The sequence below is a fragment of the Marmota flaviventris genome, chromosome 13 (genome assembly GCF_047511675.1).
Source record: "Marmota flaviventris isolate mMarFla1 chromosome 13, mMarFla1.hap1, whole genome shotgun sequence".
In the NCBI taxonomy this organism is placed as follows: Eukaryota; Metazoa; Chordata; class Mammalia; order Rodentia; family Sciuridae; genus Marmota; species Marmota flaviventris.
The window spans coordinates 83348126-83367382 of record NC_092510.1 but is presented as its reverse complement, the minus strand read 5'-3'; the positions used below and the strand labels follow the sequence as shown (position 1 = coordinate 83367382).

General features: G+C 45.6%; 1 protein-coding gene across 1 annotated transcript in view; it reads left to right on the top strand.

Moving 5' to 3' along the window:
- Window positions 1-380: 380 nt before the first annotated feature.
- The window catches only part of Susd1 (sushi domain containing 1), a 112736-nt gene continuing 93859 nt past the window's right edge, over window positions 381-19257 (top strand). The window contains exons 1-3 of the mRNA XM_027942975.2: window positions 381-493; window positions 11149-11262; window positions 14096-14251. Of these exons, the coding sequence (XP_027798776.2) occupies window positions 388-493; window positions 11149-11262; window positions 14096-14251 (376 nt within the window). The 5' untranslated portion in view covers window positions 381-387. The remainder of the gene's footprint in view (window positions 494-11148; window positions 11263-14095; window positions 14252-19257) is intronic.

The window sequence follows — 19257 nt, the reverse complement described above, 5'->3', positions numbered from 1 at the left end:
GCCCCCCCCTCGCCCCTCTCCTTTGGCCTCCCGGGGCGGGGGGCGCCTCCCTTTGTCCCTGTCGTGCACGCACTGCGGACGTTTCCTCCCTAGCACAGTCTGGGGCTCCTCTTTAAATGTCTGTCCCCCTTTCCCAAAGTAAAGGCCAGAGGGCCGGACCCTGTCCTGTGCCCCCGGGACCCAGGAGGTGCGCGACTGAGAACTCCGGCCAGCGTCCTCGGGCTCCCAGGCTCCACGGCCTCCTGGGGACCCCGAGGCGCCCTCCGCTTCCCCGCGCGGCGCCGGAAGCCACTGGGCCGGCCCCCTCTCCGCGGCACCCGCCGCCTTATCTCGGCGCTTCCAGGGCCGCAGGGGGAGTCGCGGGCGCGCCAGGAGGGACGCGGCGGCATGGGCCGGGGGCCCTGGGGCGCGGGTCGCCCGCCTGCCTGCTTGGTGCAGCTGCTGCTGCTGCTCTGCCTGGCCCGCGGCACTACTGGAGCCCCGAGCGCCCCCGGTGAGTGTGGGCGGGCTCACGTGCGGCGCTGGGGCCCCCCAGCTGGGCGCTGGAGGACGCGTCCGCGTCTGGACGCTTCCCCGCCCCTGCGCCGGCCAGCGTGCAGCCGGGGCGTGGAGCGCAGGTGGAGCTTGCTCCAGCGTTTTGGAATCACGAAGGCGGAGCTGGAAGAGACACGAGGGGCGCCCCACGCCAGCTCCAGGCCGCCGGGGGAAGCGGTTTTGGAGGCGGCCTTACCGGCGCCCTAGGGAACCGGCCGCTGCCCCGGGGCGTGTGGCGAGGTGGGGGCTGGGCGCGATCGGGGAGCCGCACCCGGAGTAGGAGGGCCTGGGAGGGAGTTCCGCTGCACTGTGGGGCTTCCGGCCCTGCGGTGGCTTTTGCATGACAAATTCTTGACACCAAGCACTTGACTTTTTACTCTTTAATTTTTTCACCTTCCTGAAGAACTGGATGCTAAATTTGGTGAGGAAGTTTACTGGAAGACCGATCATTCATTCCTTGACTACAAGGTCCTTGAATAGCTTCTCCGCCCCAGATAGGAGTGTGCAGGGCTGGCCGCCTTTGAGCTCATAATCTGGAGGAGGCAGACAAGCAGGCAATTGGTGTTGTAGGTGTTGTTTTTCCTCCTCTGCAAAACGCAACACCGAGCGTGGAGGGAGTTACTGTACCAGAGAGGATTCAGACAAGTAGGGGAGGAACTGTAATGGAAGGCAGAAGGACGGGAGTGCTCTGAGAAGGGGTGGGTGGTCAGAAGATAGGAGAATCACGTCTAGTGGGGAGGGGAGCGGGGTGTGGACATCACGAATGCCCCATGAGCTGGGCCATTGAGGATTGGTAATATTGGATTTGGGAAAACGAGAAAAAGGCTAACTCTTAGCAGAGAGGGCAAACAGCTCTCCGCACATGTGTGAGTGAATTCCAGATGAGGGACAAGGGTAGGAAGCACACACAGAGGCACCCAGGATGGGGCCCGTGGTTCCCTTGGTCAGTAGCAGATAGATGGGAATGGGAATGGAAACAGACTGGATCTCACCAGGAGGCCAAGTACCTTGATTGGCAGACCTCTGCATTTGGAGTAGCTGTTCCTGGGTAGTGGGAAGCCACTGGGAGCCATTGTGGGTTTTTGTACAGGAAGTGATATGAAAAGTGTGTATAAGGACCACCCCCCCACACACACATACACCTTTCCTTAATAACTACCAAACACTAAACTTGAAATGATGGGAATTTCCATGTAAGGAGACTTTGTGGCTCAGATTCCTGTCCCCTGAGTTCTCTTTGGGACATTTGCCTTCATTGGTGGGTGTTTGTCTTGATGGCTCAACTTTCTGGAGTGACTGGTTTTGTAATATCGGACCCTCTGGTAATCTTTCTTCCTTCCTTTCCGGACTTGGTCTCCTAAAGCAGTGCCCATGAAAGCTTGTAGAGACTTGGAACTCATTTCAGGATCTTCCTGTGAAGTCTCTAGCCTAGGAAATTGTCCAGCGTCCTGTTGAATTGCTAGGCTAAGATGGCTGGGTAGAGCCAGTAGGTACCCAAGGTCACCTGTAACTTTTTCTGTATGTGTGTGCTGGGGTTTGAACCTAGGCCATGCTAGGCATGTGCTCTACCCCTGAGCTACACCCCAGTCCACCTGCAACTTCGTAAAGGCTGTGGGGTGAATTCCAGGAAATGGAAAGCAGGACTGCCTGATGGAGGCTCCTCTCTTTATGAAGCAAGCCTCCCTTCCTTTTGCAGTCTTGGAGAATCTGGTTTTATGTGTGACTGGTTTTTCGATAGTGGACAATATGGGGGAGAAAGCCTTGGGGCTTAGAGCTCACTGAGGCAGTTGTTAGGGTTTCTGGCCTGGCAGTTCTGAGGATGGAATCCATAGTAATGACAGCAAGAGCACTGGATGTGGGTGAGAAAGAGGGAGTGGCACTGGAAGAAGATGACACTAAGGTTTTGGGACTGGGTGACTTGGGTCTGTGGTTCTGTGGGAGGAGAAAAAAGACTGGGAAGAGAGATGATTGTTTTGAACATCCTAAATTTGGGGTGCTAATATGGATTTTGGACAGATGAAATCAATAGGGAGTCACAACTGGCCACTAGGTAGGTGCAAGTGGCATGCATAAGCTTGAAGGTCATTTGAAGCCTTGAGGTTGACCAGATTAAGAAGACCCTGGACAGGTTCTTGGGGAAGACCAAGTTTAGATGTGGATGTAAGGAGAGGAGAAGGAGCGGCAGCCAAGGTGGGTCGGGGTAGGTAAGGAGGACAGGACTCGCAGAGTATGGAGGAAACCAGAGCCGGGGAAGCCAGGGGCTGCAGACTCAGGAAGGGCTTTGGATTTGAGAGTCTGGCCAGCAGCAACCCAGAGCTAGCAGAGCAGAGCGGGTGAGAACCAGATGCAGAGGCACTAGAGTGAGGGCAGAGACTGCGGCTACAGGGCACTCTTCAAAAAAGGAAAAGGAAAAGGAGGGCACCATTTGATTGGGCTGGCCAGGTCAGGGTGGAATAAAGCCAACTTAAGCATATTTTACACAGAGGAATTATTCAGTAGAGAGGGAGAGAAGTTGAAAATGCAGAAATCAATGAGATATTTAATGAAGACCAAGGAAAGCTGGACTCTAAGCAGGAGAGGTTTCTCTCTGGAAGGGGAAGGAAGGAGGAGGAGAATGGAAGAGAACTGCTGTTTCCTTCTCCTGAAACCATCTCCTCAGCGCTGTTCATATTTCAAAACCAGCCCAGTTGTCCTGGCTTCCGGGAGGCCCACCAGAGTTACCCACTTCTCTCTGCTACAGCAGAGATCCCATGCCAGGCCTTGGGACCTTGATTAGGCTAAGAGCCTTGGGGGTCGGGCTTGTGGCTTGAGCTGGGAATGTGACTGGAAATAAAGATCACTCCAAGGAGTTCTTGTTCTCATGCAAAGAAAGCCTCTTCATGTAAAAGCTATTGATTCAGCGCTTGCTGTAGAAGGGAGTCAGCCAGGACACTTGCGTTTGGCAAAGTCTCAAAACCAGGCAAGGGGGCGGGAGAGTTTAAGAGACTTGAGGGAGGGCAGCAGGTGTGTCCAGCCTGGGGCGGCTGGAGGCTGCTGACTGGCAGCAGATATCCTGTGTGACTGTGAGGGGGACTTATTTGGCTTTCTCTGGTTGGTCCTAAGTTAGAAATGGGGGCAAAGATTACGGAAGCTGGCTATTATTGAGTAAGTCCATTTCGGGCGATTGCAACAGAGGTTGAGGTTTGAGTTCCTGGATGGATGGCTGCCGTGGGGGCCTGAGTTCTATTTTTATGTATGTCTGGCCATGGTCCATTTGTCTGTTCAGTCCCTCACATGAGCTGAATTACATTTAATTGGTATGGAGGATGTTTGGGGGATGGGGCTAGGCTGTGAGGAAAGTTCAAGAAACATAGTTGGGAAAGCAGTAGGGTGTTGGTGGTTGGGTGGGGATCCAGGCCCCAGAGGAATCCAGAGGTTAGGAATGGGTGAGGAGGGGTGGAACCAGTCTGTCCTGTTTCTTAACCTTTCTCTGGCATTGCTCTGAGTCTGGGAGTGGCTCTGGGACTTGTTGGGTCAGGCCTGGCTGGGGAAGGCCAGAAAGGACAGGCAGAGGCCTTGAGGAGCACGGGGGAGCAAAGGTAGACAGGGTCAGGGAAGTTGTCCTCTCTGTCTGAGGTGCCCCCTGTCCTCACTAATCATTCTTTCACTGGCTTGGTCTTCGCTCCTTCTCTGTGAATTACAGCAGCATATTTACTCCTCAGAGTGGAGGTGAGGGCACAGGAGGACAAATGGAGAGAGTGAATGGTTTTGGAGTGATTCAAAGTTGCTTTAAATAAGGGAGCAAGATCAGAATTGATGAAGCTCCCTACTGTGGCCCGTGTTCCACCTCCAGGGACCTGGCCCTGGGCACATCTTCATCTTCTTTTTTCAAATCTAAAACTGAGCTCCTTAGTGTCTGTGTGTCGGTAGCTCAAGGTAGCAGAGTCCTCTGTTGGACTCAGCCCTGCAGAGGGGAAAGGGAAATGAGAAGCAGGGATTTTTTTTTTTTTTTTTTTTTTTAAATGTACAGGGCTGGGGCTGTGCTCAGGGGTGGAGCTTGCCTAGCAGGTGTGGGGCACAGGGTTCAATCCTTAGCACTGCATAAAAATAAATAAATAAAATAATGAAGAAAAAAGAAAAAAGGTGCACAGCTGGCTTAAGAATGTCAGGAGTGAAGCAGCGTGGGAGAAGTGAGTGACCACAGGTCATGAACCTTGGGGTAGGGCCTGAAGTAATGGTTACATGTCTAGTGAGTGGCAAGGTTACATGTCTAGTAAGTTAACTCAAGACTCAGAGTTGAGATTGGGGCACTCTGGTGGGTTAATTTCTGGTCTGGAGGCCTGGTGTGGGGCCCACTGCTGGTTGATCTTGGTGACAAATGGAAGCTGCAGGTTCTGAAAACCACTGTACTCCAGGAAAGGTTCAGGGTTCTAGCAGGATGATGTCAGTCCTGGGCCTGGTCAGGTGGGGGCATATGTGATCGTTGACATTGCTTGAGGGAGTAGCGCTGCCCTCCCTCTTGGCAGGGGGTGTTTAAAGCAGAGGCTACATTTTATTTCTGTTTCTGTTTCTTTCTTTCTTTCTTTCTTTTTCCTGTCAAGGATGTTGGAGAGGAGAGACAATAAGTGTTCTCAGGTTCCTTCCATCTCTGGAATTTAGTGCACTTTCTTAAGAGCGATGCAATGTTATGCAATGTCACAGAAGACTTGGGAATGGCCTTTCTTCTTGAGTTTTGGGCCCCTTTGGCTTTCCCCTGAGGTTATTAGATGGTCCTACCTGTGTCCACAAGTTTGAGAGACAGAATCTCAGGCAGGTGGTGCAGTGGGTTGGTTTGGTCTCGCTGTGAATGACTGGGGGTTAGATGAGGACAGATGTAAGTTCAGGCACTCCCATTGTGCTTTTACACACCCTTCTTCCCTTGAGTGTGAGCAGCATCTCTTCATCTTACTGTTAAAGTCCATCAGCTGATATCTCAGAAGTGCAGTTAAATGCTTGCTTGCATATTGAGGCAAAGAGGGAGGCGACAGCCCCAGCCCATCCTGAGATACAGGTTTTCTTAATTGCTGTGCAGAGGAGGGACAGGTGAGCAGGCTGAGAGGATGACAAAGCTGACCTTTAAATTGTGAGCCAGGTATTACCCAGGAGGCTGGGAGGATGTGGGGAAAGCAGGGAGTGATTATGTAAATTAGAATATTATGATTTCTATAATGAATGCTAGGGAATAGGTAGGCCTTTGTCCAAGCAAAGATATTGCATTGGATTTCTATGTCAAGAGTATCCATTGTGCTTCCATTAGCATAATTGGGAGCTGAGTAGCTAATATGGGAGTTAATACCTTCACTAACAGGGTTGTTGAGTTGAGTGGTGGTGTAACTATGCATAACATATTCTAATTGCCTTGTGTGTATTAACTTATTTACTCTTTAATTCTCACAAAAACTGTATGAAGTAGGTTTGGTATTTTTTGCATTTCACAGACTTACAGGAAACTGAAGCACGGAGATTGTCAAGGTTACATGTCTAGTAAGTGGCAAGATGATAACTCCCATTTTCCTTGCCACTTTGCCACATACCAAGCTCTGCATCTTTTTTTTTTTTTTAATTGGTAATGGATATTTATTTTAATTTATTTATATGTGGTGCTGAGAATCGAACCCAGTGCTTCACACTTGCTAGGCAAGTACCCTTCCACTGAGCCACAACCCCAGCTCCCAAGTCCTGCATCTTGTATGACTGTTTCTAGCAAAAATAACAGTCTATGGAAACAGGCATATGATTCATATAATTTGCATAGTGCTTTAGAAGTTTTTTCAGTGTTTCTATTTCTCATTTAATCTTTTTTTTTTGTGTGTGTGTGTGTGTGTATGTGTGTGTGTGGTGCTGGGGATTGAACCCAGGGCCTTGTCCATGCGAGGCAAGAACCCTACCACCTGAGCTATATCCCCGGCCTTATTTCTCATTTAGTTTTGACAACACCATTTCCTCCTTGAGGATTAAAGCTGGAGGGCTGACAGTTACCTAAGATCACATAACTGGGGAGCAAGAGAGACAACTCTAGTCTTGGTGAGACCTCTAAACCCCTCTCAGCCTTTCATCATTGGATGTGAATTGGGCTTGGCTGGCTTGGTCTCTGCAGAGCGGAGAGTGGGAGGGAACCTGGGGTGGTAGCGTAGCAGGAGGATAAGGTGATAGTTACAGAAAGTACTTGTCAGGCTTTTCTTCCTTTGAGATTTTGGAATCTCTTTCCTGTTTCTCTGCCAGGAATTCTAGGTGTCCCTGGGGGACCCCACCCTTCAGTTATGTGGCGGCCACCTCTCTGCTCTCAGGTACTGAGTCTGCTGATGACAGAGCTGACGTCATCTTTTTATTTTTTGCAGTCCTGGGGATTGACCCAGGGTCTTACACGTGCCCGGCAAGTCTTCTACCACTGAACTACACCCCACAGTCCTTTCTATTTTATTTCCAGATAGGGTCTTACTAAGTTGCCCAGGCTGGCCTTGAACTTGTGATCATCTTGCCTCAACCTCCCAATAGCTGGGATCACAGGCATGTGCCACCACACTCAGCTAAAGTTGTGTTTGGCGTGGATGCAGTTACCCCTGACATAGCCCTCCTGCAGGCTGTAGCAGAGGCCTGGTGACCTTTCTGTTGGCCTGGAGAATCCCCTTCCCGTGGCTTGTTCTCCCTGTCACATTGTTCCCGTAGCTATGCAAAGTGTCAGTCTAGACTGGTGGAAGACTTCTCTCATTATTGCCTCCCCCTAGCCTTCCAGAATTCTGGCTGATGTCCTTGAGGTTGAGCTAGACTTACAGTGCTACTCATGGTGTGGTCCACCTGGGAGCTTCTTGGAAGGGCAGAGTCTCAGGCCCTACCTACACTCACCAAATCAGAGTCTCTGTGAATTATGTTTTTTTTTTTTAATAATATGTTTTAGTTGTTGATGAACCTTTATTTTATTCATTTATTTATATGTGGTGCTGAGGGTCGAACCCAGGGCCTCACACGTGCTAGGCGAGTGCTCTACCGCTGAGCCACAACCCCAGTCCCCGAATTCTGTATTTTTAACAAGCCTCTCTTTTCAGGGTGACTGGCCATCTTGGTTTGTACTCAGACGAGGGGTTCCTAGGACACAGGACTTAGTATTAAAATGGGATGAATTGGTCACTCTTATCTCCTGGTGATTCTTAACTGAGCTTGAAGGTGTTGAACAAGGAACTCTGATGTGTGGTCAGAAGCAGTCCCCACAGTCTGTCCTTGGGTGGGAGTTGTGCTCCCTTCCTCTTTATTCAGTATAAAGTTTCTTTCTTCAGGAGACCATTTGGTCTCTCAAATCACCAGAATTCAGAGGACTATTCTACAAGGCCTTGCAAACTAGGGTCCTCCTGGCTGGATAATAAGCTTCACCTCCATCCCTACCCCAGCACTTTCTGTTCTACAGGTGGTCTGAGAAGCCTTCAGTTGTCTCGTCCTTTGTGTTGCTGTGGGGAACAAACATTTATTGAGCTTCATTCTGCACTGTCAAATGGATACACGAAATTGTGTTTATCCATTCACATATTTTGTATCCTGGTTGAGGCAACTGTTTCATGGTTGTATACATTGTCAAACTCATTGAACTGTACACTTAAGCCAGGGTCCCTTTTCTTGTACATGTATAATGTACCAATAAAGTTATTTTAAAATGTAACTTTCTGTATTTTTTTATCATTGTGGTAAAACAGACATACCATGGTATCATTTACCATCTCAGAGGGTGCAACCGAGCGGCATCAAGTACATTCACTTTGTCGTGCAGCTGCCACCACCATCCATCCCTAGAACTTTTTCATCATACCAAACTGAAACTCCACACCCAAGATTTGAGGTTTTTAATAGGATTGCATTCTATCTACCCATTAAATTGGAGTGAATATTCATCATTGTGTGGTGGAGCACAACTGAAGATTTTGACTTGACCCAGTATATTATTAGTCTGTTTCAGTTGCTATTATGAAATACCTGAAGTGAGATACTTAGTAAAGAAGGGAAAGAAAGAAGGAAAGAGAAAAGAAGAAAAGAAGGAAGAAGTTTTATTTAATCTACAGTTTTAGAGGCCAGAAGGCCAAGAATGGGTGGCCCCTTTGGTTTTCCTCCAGTGAGGGCCTGATGGGAGCTGGCATCATGGTGTAAGCACCACTTGAGGGAGAGATCACTTGGCAAGACAGGAAACCACAGGGTGGAGTCGGCCTGACTTGCTCTTTTTAACTCCCATCTCTTGTGGAAAGTAAATGGGGTATCATGAGAACTAATTAATCCCTTGGGAGGGTGATGTTCCAAATGACCCAATTATTTCCCCTGATGCCCAACCTGTCAGAGGTTCCATGGCCTCTCACATTGCCACACTAGGGACCAGGCTTCCAACACAGGAACCCCTGGAGGACAACCTTAGACGGTATCCAAACCGTAGCACCCAAGAACCATTATTTAAAAAGAATTTCCAAAATTTTGGTTGTATTATGTGATTACAAATTTATAGTGTCTATGAGTTTTATGTATTTTATTTCCCCTTCTTTCTTTTTGATTTTTTTCCATGTCATCAGATGGGTAATGTGCTAATATGTCAAGGTTTCTCCCCTTATTTTAAAGTATAAAGACAAGGGGCTGGTGATATAGAGTGCTTGTCTTGCATGCCCAAGGCCCTAGGTTTGATCCCTGCCCACCCAAAAAAAAAAAAAAAAAAAAAAAAAAAAAAAAGTCAAAGCTAAAGTATAAAGACACATTAATAGTTATTTTTTTTTTTTTAGTTTTTTGGCGGACACAACATCTTTGTTTGTATGTGGTGCTGAGGATCGAACCGGGGCTGCACGCATGCCCCGAGAGCGCGCTACCGCTTGAGCCACATCCCCAGCCCATAAAGACACATTAAACTAGAATTTTCTGGAGTATATAAGTTTTATAGCAAGTATTAAACATTTCATTTTTGGATATCTTCTCTATCCTGAAAGTGATTTGAGAGAATGTTTTGTAGTTTTCCAAGTAGTTTCGTTTAGGGGATACTGGAATTATGTTTTGTAGCTTTATTATTTACTATTCTGTGGCGGGAAGATAATACCTTTAATTTTTTTTTTTTACTTTTTGGAAATTAGCTTGCATTTTTTTCCTGGTCTGAGATATATTTTGTAAATATTCCATGGTTAATTTGGTATTAGTAATGATTAATTTGTTATTAGTTAGTAATGATTAATTTGTTTTATTTTTATGTTATCATTCATTAAAAAAAAAGAAGAAGAAGAAGAAGAAAAACAGGACGCAGAATATTTAGAAATCTCCTAGTGTCTGTTGGTTTGTGCCTGGAGCAGCCTGAGGGCTGGCCTGTATTGCCTGGTTAATAATGGGGCCAAGACACAGATAAAATTCCATGCTGGACTCTTCCTTAACTGGGCCACTTCTGAAATTACAGAGACACTGAGCTGAAACAGTATCCCCCATGGCCTCAGGTAGAAATTCTTGTTTGATCTTAGGCCATATATCACCATCTGGTAAATCTGGATGTTTTAGGAGTTTTAGCCTCAAACATTTCTGCTGTTTATCTAAGTAATTGGGGTGTGGTTACCCTGTGAGTAAATGGCTGTTATCTCCCTGACATCTTAAACACATTCCTTTTTTTTGCCCCTAAAAGGAAAATGGATAGAGTAACAGGCGGCTGTGTTCCTCTCCCCTGGGTTTACTTTTTGAGTTGTAGCAAGTTGGATTTCAGATCCCTTTAGCCAGCCAGTCAATAAAAATACAGTGAGTGTCTATGCTGGGCCATAATAAGGTTTGGACAAAGGTCATAATTGCTGTCTTTGAGTGGCTCATATAAAACCAAACTGGGAAGACAGAGCTGGGATCAGATATGACAAGAAATTAAAGTGATTGATTTGGGAATGTGCAGGTGTTAGGTCAGCACAGAGGACGAGACACTCCCTTTTTCTTACAAATGGAGGAATGGGGGAGACTGAGACAGAATGAGATCCTCAGGCTGGGTCTTGAAATTGGAGTAGGTGCCAGCTAGGTGTACAGGGAGGCAGGCATTCTAAGTGAAGGATTGTCAGGACCGTGGCATGGAAATTGGACAGTAGATGGTCTGTTAGGAAAGATTGGCCTCTTCTGCCCAGAGAGTACCACATGTTTGGGATTTGTGAACCATGGAGGCAGGAAATGTCTGTCAGGAGTTAGGTGAATGAGAGTGGTGATTGACACATGGAGGAATCTGCCCGGTATTCGTGGGCAATAAGTCGCCCTTGAAGGTCTTTAAAGGTGAGATTAGATCTATCCTGTTTATTTTGGAATTCAATCCTTGGTTCCCGCCAGGTGCAGTGGCTCATGCCTATACTCCTAGAGATTTGGGAGACTGAGGCAGGAGGATTGCAAGTTTGAAACCAACCTAAGCAATATAGGGAGAGTCTAAGCAACTTATGGAGACCCTGTCTCAAAATAATAATAATAATAATAATAAAGGACTGGGATGTAGTTCAGTAGTAAAGCTCCGCTGTGTTGAATCCCCAGTACCAGAGGGGGAGAGAGAGGGAGAAAATTTGGTGTCTTAAAATATATTAACTAAATGTATCCCACCTTGAGCTTTCCTTTTTTTGAAATGTACAAATTATGATTCAGGTGTTGATGTCTGTGCCACTTGCCACGAACATGCTACTTGCCAGCAAAGAGAAGGGAAGAAGATCTGCATTTGTAACTATGGCTTTGTGGGCAATGGGATGACTACCTGTGTTGGTAAGTTCTGACTGGTGGGTTAGATTGAATCATTTAATCAAGAAATAGGATTCTCTAGTGTAAAAGAGTTGATGTCCTTGGGGGGAAAACATTTTGTTCACATGTTTTTATGATGTGAAATTTTATCTATTATAATAGATCTTTGTTTTAGTGTTTGATCTGTCCTTTTTCTGATGTTTTCCAGGAAGTATCCCTCCTGTTAGAGGTCATTGAACTTGACTCTGGAAACTTGACTCTTGACTCTCTGACCTAACCGAAATTTGAAATCTGTTTTAGGTTTTGAGTTAATTTAACAACTCAAGTGAATATTGCATTTCTAGATTTCTGTATTTTTAAAAAATATATAAATATTTATGTTAATACCATGGGGAAAAACAAACCATAATTTCCTATTGTACTTTTTTGGTTAATTAGCAAAATAGTTAACTTGGTTTTGGTCTTATGTCTATCAAAATCCATCCTCTGAAATTTTTGTAGATGTGACCCTTTGGGGGACTTGGATGACTTGAATACAAAGTCTTTCAGGTTGGAAGCATCTGAGATTATTTTTTTGCCTTGTGGCTTCCATAAGAAGCCACAACAGATGGACGATATCCAGATTTAAGTCCAATTCAGAGAGAGTTTCACAACAGTATTGTAATAGTAAATGTGACAATAATCACCTAGTTTCCTCTCTGCAACCTTGTCACATGCAGTAAAAATATTGATAATTTTGCCATGCAATTGTAGATAGACAATGTATTCAGCCTTGTGATATCTTTGTGTGTGTGTGTATGTGTGTGTGTATGTATGTGTGTTTCATTTTTAAAGAAAAATAACAATCAGTCCTGCATTGAAAAAGTCATATTTCAAAAGCTGTGGTGCTATGCTGCTGGTCTCAGCTATTGGGAAGGCTGAAAGGAGCTGTCAGTTACCCATCATCACCCTCCTGCACCCTGAAGTTGCATCTTCTTTGACCCTTGCTTTTTAGGGTTCTACCCACGCAAGGTGTGGCTGCTTGGCAGTCTGGGGCTCCTGAGGGAATTTATCCTACTAACCTTCTTCACTCTGCAGACCCCTTGCTAGCAGAGACATGCAAAAATCAGAAATTTTTGTACTTGGAGTTGAGGAGCATGGATGAGCTTTCCTGCCCCCTTCTCTAGATGAATTCTCTCTCTTAAGGAGGCTGGCTGTACTCTCAATGTCCCTTTACTTTTAAACAATAGACACTTTTCTTAATGGAAGGAGGGGGCCTCATTAATGTATGTGGTACCTGTTCCCTAACACTGAATGCTGCACATCACAGTACTTGGTCAGCAGTTACAGGTGAGGTTATACATGTGTCAAAAGCACTATACCATGGTATTTAGCCAAGGGACTTCAGAATTCTGGAATCCTTTACCAACCCAGTGTCACCAAAACAGTGACATAGGACAAGAATCTCCTGTTTTATGAACAGCTGGACTTTTATCTGAAAGCACTGTGTACCTTTTTGATCCTTGGGCCAAACATCTCTAGTTTTACTAGCACTAGTTTTACCTGTGAATTGTGTTCCAGATTTCATTAAATTTTAAAATGGTAACACAAGAAAAAGTTAAAGAACCCAGATCTCTTGGAGGGCATTTTTGAGTTAGCAAGAATTGAATGCAAGTTGTGAGAGATTATGAAACAGATTCAAGAGAACCCATAGTGAAATCAAACACTAAAGAACAAAAAGCCAAACTACTAGTTTATGTTCAAGTTGATGAGCTCCCCCCTCCAAACAAACAAACAAATGAAAACCTAGCTGGACAGAACAGCTCTAAAAGGAACACAAGAAATTGGTTCCAGGAGTTCGCTTTGAAGATAGAGGCTGGAGCAGAGTTGACAAACTATGGCCCACGAGCCACATCTGACCTGCTGCTTGTTTTTGTAAATAGAATTTTATTGGAACACAGCATTGCTTATTAGTTTATCTATTTTTTATATCTGCTTCGGAGCTCTACAAGCATGGGTGAGTAGATGTAATAGAGATTGCGATAAAGTTTGCTGACCCCTGGGCGAGAGGACGGAGGTGGGATGGAGATTTACTTTCATTTTATTCTTTCAATTTTTAAATTGTTTAATGAAAAACTCACAGGGCAGGCATCTGTGACCTCACAGGCATCCACATTCCAGCCCCTCCTCACTGACGTTACTCACAGTCCCTATTAGCATGAGCTGTTCCTGACACAATCTTAGCCCTGTTCCGGGATGAGGTTTCAGTGCTGATACCATTGTGTTTCCTGGCAGCTCAGATGTTAAAAAATTTCCATTTCAATCATTGGATATAATATTTTTGTCCTGTGGCTTTCATGAAAAACCAAGAGAATGGCTGAGCTGAAAAAAATGTGATTCTGCTGGGTTTGTTTCCCCAAGCTGATGACATAACGACACCAACAGCGATAATCTTGTTGTTATTATGCTGAGAGTTGAACCTAGCATGCTAAGCACATGTGCATGCTAAGCACATGTGCATGCTAAGCACATGCTCTACCCCTTACTACATCTTCAGCCCTTGATTTGATTTGATTTTTTAAGTGTGAAAAAGTTTCAAAAGAGTCCCCTTCTCCCAATCTTCTTATAAGATGGATGCCCAGTTGGGCTTTGGGGTTTCTCTGCTGGTTTTTGGATACACCTGCTGCACAACCAAGAGAGTCCTGGGTCCTCTAATCTGGGAAGCATATGAAAGGAGAAGAGGTGTGAAACTAGATCAGTGAGCTTTGTCACGGCACAGCTACCCCCCCCCCCCCCCGGGTTTGTAGAGAGACAGTCTGGGCTACTGAACGCTGTGTGGACGGTGGCCTTTCTGTGTGTTGTTTCCATGTATCAACAGATAAAAACGAGTGCCAGTTTGGAGCCATGGTGGTCTGTGGGAAACACACATCTTGCCACAACACCCTGGGAGGCTTCTACTGCATTTGTCTGGAAGGATATCGAGCCACCAACAACAACGAGACATTCATTCCCAATGATGGCACCTTCTGCACAGGTACTCAGGGGGCTGCGCTGTTGGCCACCTGGTGAGGCAGAACAGCCTTGTGGGCTGTGGAGGGGCGGGCGGAGGACCATCCCAGACTCAGTGTGACTTAAGGGAGGGATTGTCCTTTATGAGTAACGATGGACTAAGTGTTAGTGATTATGAGGGAATCAATGTTAATTTTGTGAGGTGGGTTAATGGTGTGGGGGTAGATAGGATAATAATATTCTTATTTTGGGAGATGCATGCTGAAGTGTCCAGCGATGTTATTATGAAGTATCTAGTGTTATGATGCCTGTAAGATACTTTAAGTTGCAGAATCTGGAAAATCTCTTGAATTTTTGATGGTGACAGGTGGTCTGTGGGAGTTATTGTAATATTATTTTTCTGGTTCTGTGTGTTGGAACACTTTTATCATGAACCCTGAGGGGGGACTCTCTGAGAGCTGTGCCAGCTGCAAATTCTTATAACTACAAATGGGGTGTCCTTGGGGTGGCTCTGGCACTCACCAGCTCTGAGCATACCACCCGTTAAGGACATGGGGATGGACTGAACTGTGAGTTCACAGCGGGTCAGAACATTGTCCCTGTGATGTAGGCTGGCCTGCTGTAGGAACAAGCTGAGAGAGAGAAGTGTGCAACTTTTGGAATCACAATAGCTTTGTTGGTCAAATTTCTGGTCATCTGTTGGTTGCATGTAAAGGTGAAAAAAAAAAAACTCCAAAAAGTTCAGTGGCTCTTCTATTATCTGAGCTCTATTCACAGCATGTTATAATAATATAGCTCTTTAGCTTTCTTTTTAAATTTTTATTAAAACAAAGAAAAACCACCTATATTTCAATTCATGAATAAAAATATTTGTGCCTGGTCCAGGGATATAGTAAAATACCAGAAAGACACAGATCCTAAGTTAAGGAACATATATTTCATGAGGGGAGGTAGATATTAAATAAGGAAGCGCTGAGAAATAAGTTTGCATTGTACTTGACGAGTATTAATTTATTTTCATCATTTTGCTGTCTTTTTATTTCATATGTGGCATGTACCATGCATTATTTTCAGCTCACTGATGAATAAACTGTGAAGAAAGAATATTACTGTCATTCAGGCATCAGGAAGTGACAGGGAACACAGCTGGTGCAGAGGACATCTTGATTTTTCACTTGCCCCAGTGTCCACATTAAGCTGCTTCACCCTGACCGTCTGTGAACACGCCCCATGATGGGGACACATCGCTCAGGGACTGCCAGCCTCTTGTCACGCAGCTCTTAGGTTGGGCAGAACTCTTCCAGTTTCTTGCAACATGAATTCAACCTTCTCATGGTTCGGGAGGCTGGGAAGTCCAAAATCAAGACAAATTTTGTGTCTGATGAGGATCTCCTTCCTAGATGAGAATCTTTTCGTTGTGTTCCCTGGCTCTCTGACTTTCTAAGAAAATCTTTGAATGGCCTTAAGAAGGAGAGGCAGAAAAGTACTCCTGGTCCTGAGATGGATCGCATAGACTTTGTGACTGCTGAAAAGCTCTGAGTTACTTCAAGGTTTTCAGGGAAAAGAAAGAGGGAGGAGGGAACATGCTTTGTTTCCCTCCTGCCAGCTTCTGATGCTCTGCTCCATTCTCCCTCTTGACCTGCACCAAGGCAAAACCCTCAGAGGATATGGCTGATTTATGAATGAATGCATTCTGAGTAAACATATTATAATATCCTCTTGGTTTCAGATAGGAAATTACCAGCTACATGGTTGCAGAAGTCCAGTGTTGACAGATTAAATTAGGCACGTTAACAAGAAAAGATAGTGATTAATGGAAACCTTATAAGATGACGATCTAGGATTCAGTTCACTCATCACACGTTTCTCATGCACTTCTTCCCTGACTAGGCTGGGCTAGTGAGAGGTGACAGGCAGACAGCTAATTTTACCCTCATAGGTGTTAGTCACCGGAAAGCAAAGGTGATGACTGGGATCCAGGGGGGACACTTATCTTGGCAACGAGGAAGGGAAATGTTCTGGAGGATGTGACACCTGAAATTGTGTTTTCAAGGCTATGGGAGTTTGCTGGGAAGACCTTTTATAACTGTTTATTTATTAGTATCGTTCCAAGGGATTTAGTCAACTTTTGAAAGTTAGGAAGAAGGAAGAGGAAGAAGAGGAGGGAGAAGAGGACTTGGGGGAAGGGGAGAGAGAAGGAAAGACAGAGGAGCAGGAAGAAGAAAATATTTTTTTGCAAAGGTCCAATAGGTGTCAGCCAAAAGAAGGAATCCTGATCCAGGATCTGCTGCTATGTGTTCTACTTTTTGCAATTATTTAGTGATCTTCCCCTTTAGGAAAATTGGGATATACTTCACATTCCACAAAATTCACCCTTTTTAAAAAAAAAATATTTATTTTTTTAGTTGTAGTTGGACATAATACCTTTATTTGTTTTTATGTGGTGCTGAGGATCGAACCTAGGGCCTCACGCTTGTTAGACAAGCGCTCTACCACTGAGCCACAACACCAGCCCCAAATTCACCCTTTTGAAGTATACAATTCGGTGGTTTTGAGTTATGCTACTATCACTACTATTTCATTTTAGGTGTTTTCATCATCCCAAAATGAAACCCTGCATCCGTTGGCAGTCATTCCCATGGCCTTTCTGGTTGAGGCCTCTGATTAGCCCACTGATGGGTGACTTTTCTTGTTGGTACTGAGTTTCTTTCAAAATCACATTTGCCAGGGAAACATTAGTGGAGCTCAGCAAATTTGGGGGTATTAGCCATTATCTGGTGTTTGCCTGGTTCCTAGATTCCGAAGAATCCTGCTGCCAGATGTTTGCTGTGATTCATAGAGTGACAGTCAAGCTTAAGAGCTGGTTGTGGGTAGCCCTCTTGGGAGGCCACCAAAAATAGACAAGGAATGAGTTGCAGGGGTTCTAGTAGGGAGATAATTCCAGCCAGTTCTGGAGAACCGGAAGATGTTCTGGCTCCAGAACTGAATGCCTCCTGGGAATCACGGAAGCTTTGTCATGAGGCACAGGAAGAAGCTCTGTGGCAATTCTGTGTGAGGGTGGTGTGCTGGGGTGGGCTAGAGAAATGAGACTGACGTAGGGGCGAGGCCTACGGCAGTCATCTCCCTACCAATAGGACTCTAAGGAGGCCAGGCTCTACAGCAAAACCTGCAAACTACAAACTAGCTTCTATGTGCCATTGAATTCTCCAGATCCTGAGGATGCGTCCCAACCTGATGGCAGCAGCAACCTTCTTCTTTTATTTCTTTTTTGGTACCGAGGATTGAACTCAGGGGCGCTGGATCACTGAGCCACATCCCCAGCCCTATTTTGTATTTTATTTAGAGACAGGGTCTCCCTGAGTTGCTTAGTGCCTTGATTTTGCTAAGGCTGGCTTTGAACTCATGATCCTCTTGCTTTAGCCTCCCGAGCTGCTGGGATTACAGGAGCAACCTTCTTTTTCATCAGTTCATCTCTTGCAGCATTAGGGCCTGATGCTGTTGCTGCTGTGAAATGTAGCAGCACTAAGCCCTGGCTAAGAAAGGGGGTAAAGGCAGGAAAATAATTTAGGGAACACATGTTTGCCACTCATCAGTTCCCAGAACCTCCTGCTCAAAGCCTGGATCCTGTAGGTTTGCCTGTGGTGAGGTCATTCCTAGACATTAGTCCTACCCCCTTGGAGATGAGGCTAGAGATCCCAGGGCAGGAGGCTTGTCCCTGACGTGAGCCATCACTTCAAGCTTTTCAGCTCTTGCTATTGTGGGTTCTGGAGCAGCCTGATGTGGCCTCAGACATAAACATGCGGGCCCGCTGAGACTCTGCTTGCTCTCTTTGGGGAATTGCCCAGTTAACTTGTAGCTGTCTTCAGGTTTCCCCCAGTGATTTCTCCAAATGGAACTTCCCTGCCACTCCTTTGTTTTAGCTGGATCTTCTCCACCCCCTCCCCTCTTCTTCCCCTCCCCCTTCCCCCTATCTTTTTCCTCTTCCTCTTCTTTTCTTGCTACTAGAGGTTGAGCTCAGAGTTGCTTTGCCATTGAGCCATATCCCCAGCCCTTTTTATTTGTTGAAGTAGGATATCACTAAATTGCTTAGGGCCTTGCTAAGTTGTCGAGCCTTGCAATCCTCCTGCCTCAGCCTCCCAAGTCTCTGGGATTACAGGAGTGCACTTTTGCACCTGGCTTTTTGGATTTTATTCTTAAAGAGTTGTGTTCTATTACTCTGGAAGAAGGAGGAAGCAAGGAAATATAAATCCAAGGGCAAGTACATTCCCTGGAGTGTGTTGCTTTCTCCTGTCCAGAGCTGTGTGGCTCCTTGACGTCTCCCTAGAGTCTTGCTGACTCTGCTTTAGACATGGGGCCATGATACTTCTCCAGCTCCCAGGAAGGAGAGAGAGGGCAAAGATTCTGGATCAAAGGAGATTGAAGCAAAATTCCATCCCCCCAAGTACCCGAGGTCCAGACCAAGACACCACTGCTCCTCTTTGGCGTGAGCAGGAAATGCCTGAGCGCCCCTTCCAGGTTAATGTCTCCCACATCTTACTCTTGCCTTCTGTTACTTGCTCAAGCCCGGGATATCAATTTTCTGGGTTCCTTTCCAAGTCCCTCTTGAATATGGTGAAATATGTACACAGGGTTCTTTTCTAAGACTCCATTGGTGTAAGGACTCAGATTTATCCTCAAACCATCTACAAAACCGGTTTTCCTAAACAAATGATGAATATGGAGAAAACTGAAGAAATTGTTCAGCTTTTTCATGACCCCTGCATCTCTAAGCAGCCTCTCGCCTTACTTGACCTTATTTATTCTGATGTTTCACTGGCTGGAGTATTTTCTCAAAATTATTTTCAGAAAAGAAATGTCAGTGGTATAATTCTCGAGATCATTCATGTTCTAAAATGTCATTTCTTTTCTTAAATAGAGCATGATGTTTCATTCCCCTTTCCTTAGGACTATAAATACTACTTCATTGCCATGTAGCATTTAGTGTTTCAGACAAGAAGTCCTAGGTCAGAAGGGGTCTCCTCTTCATAGGTT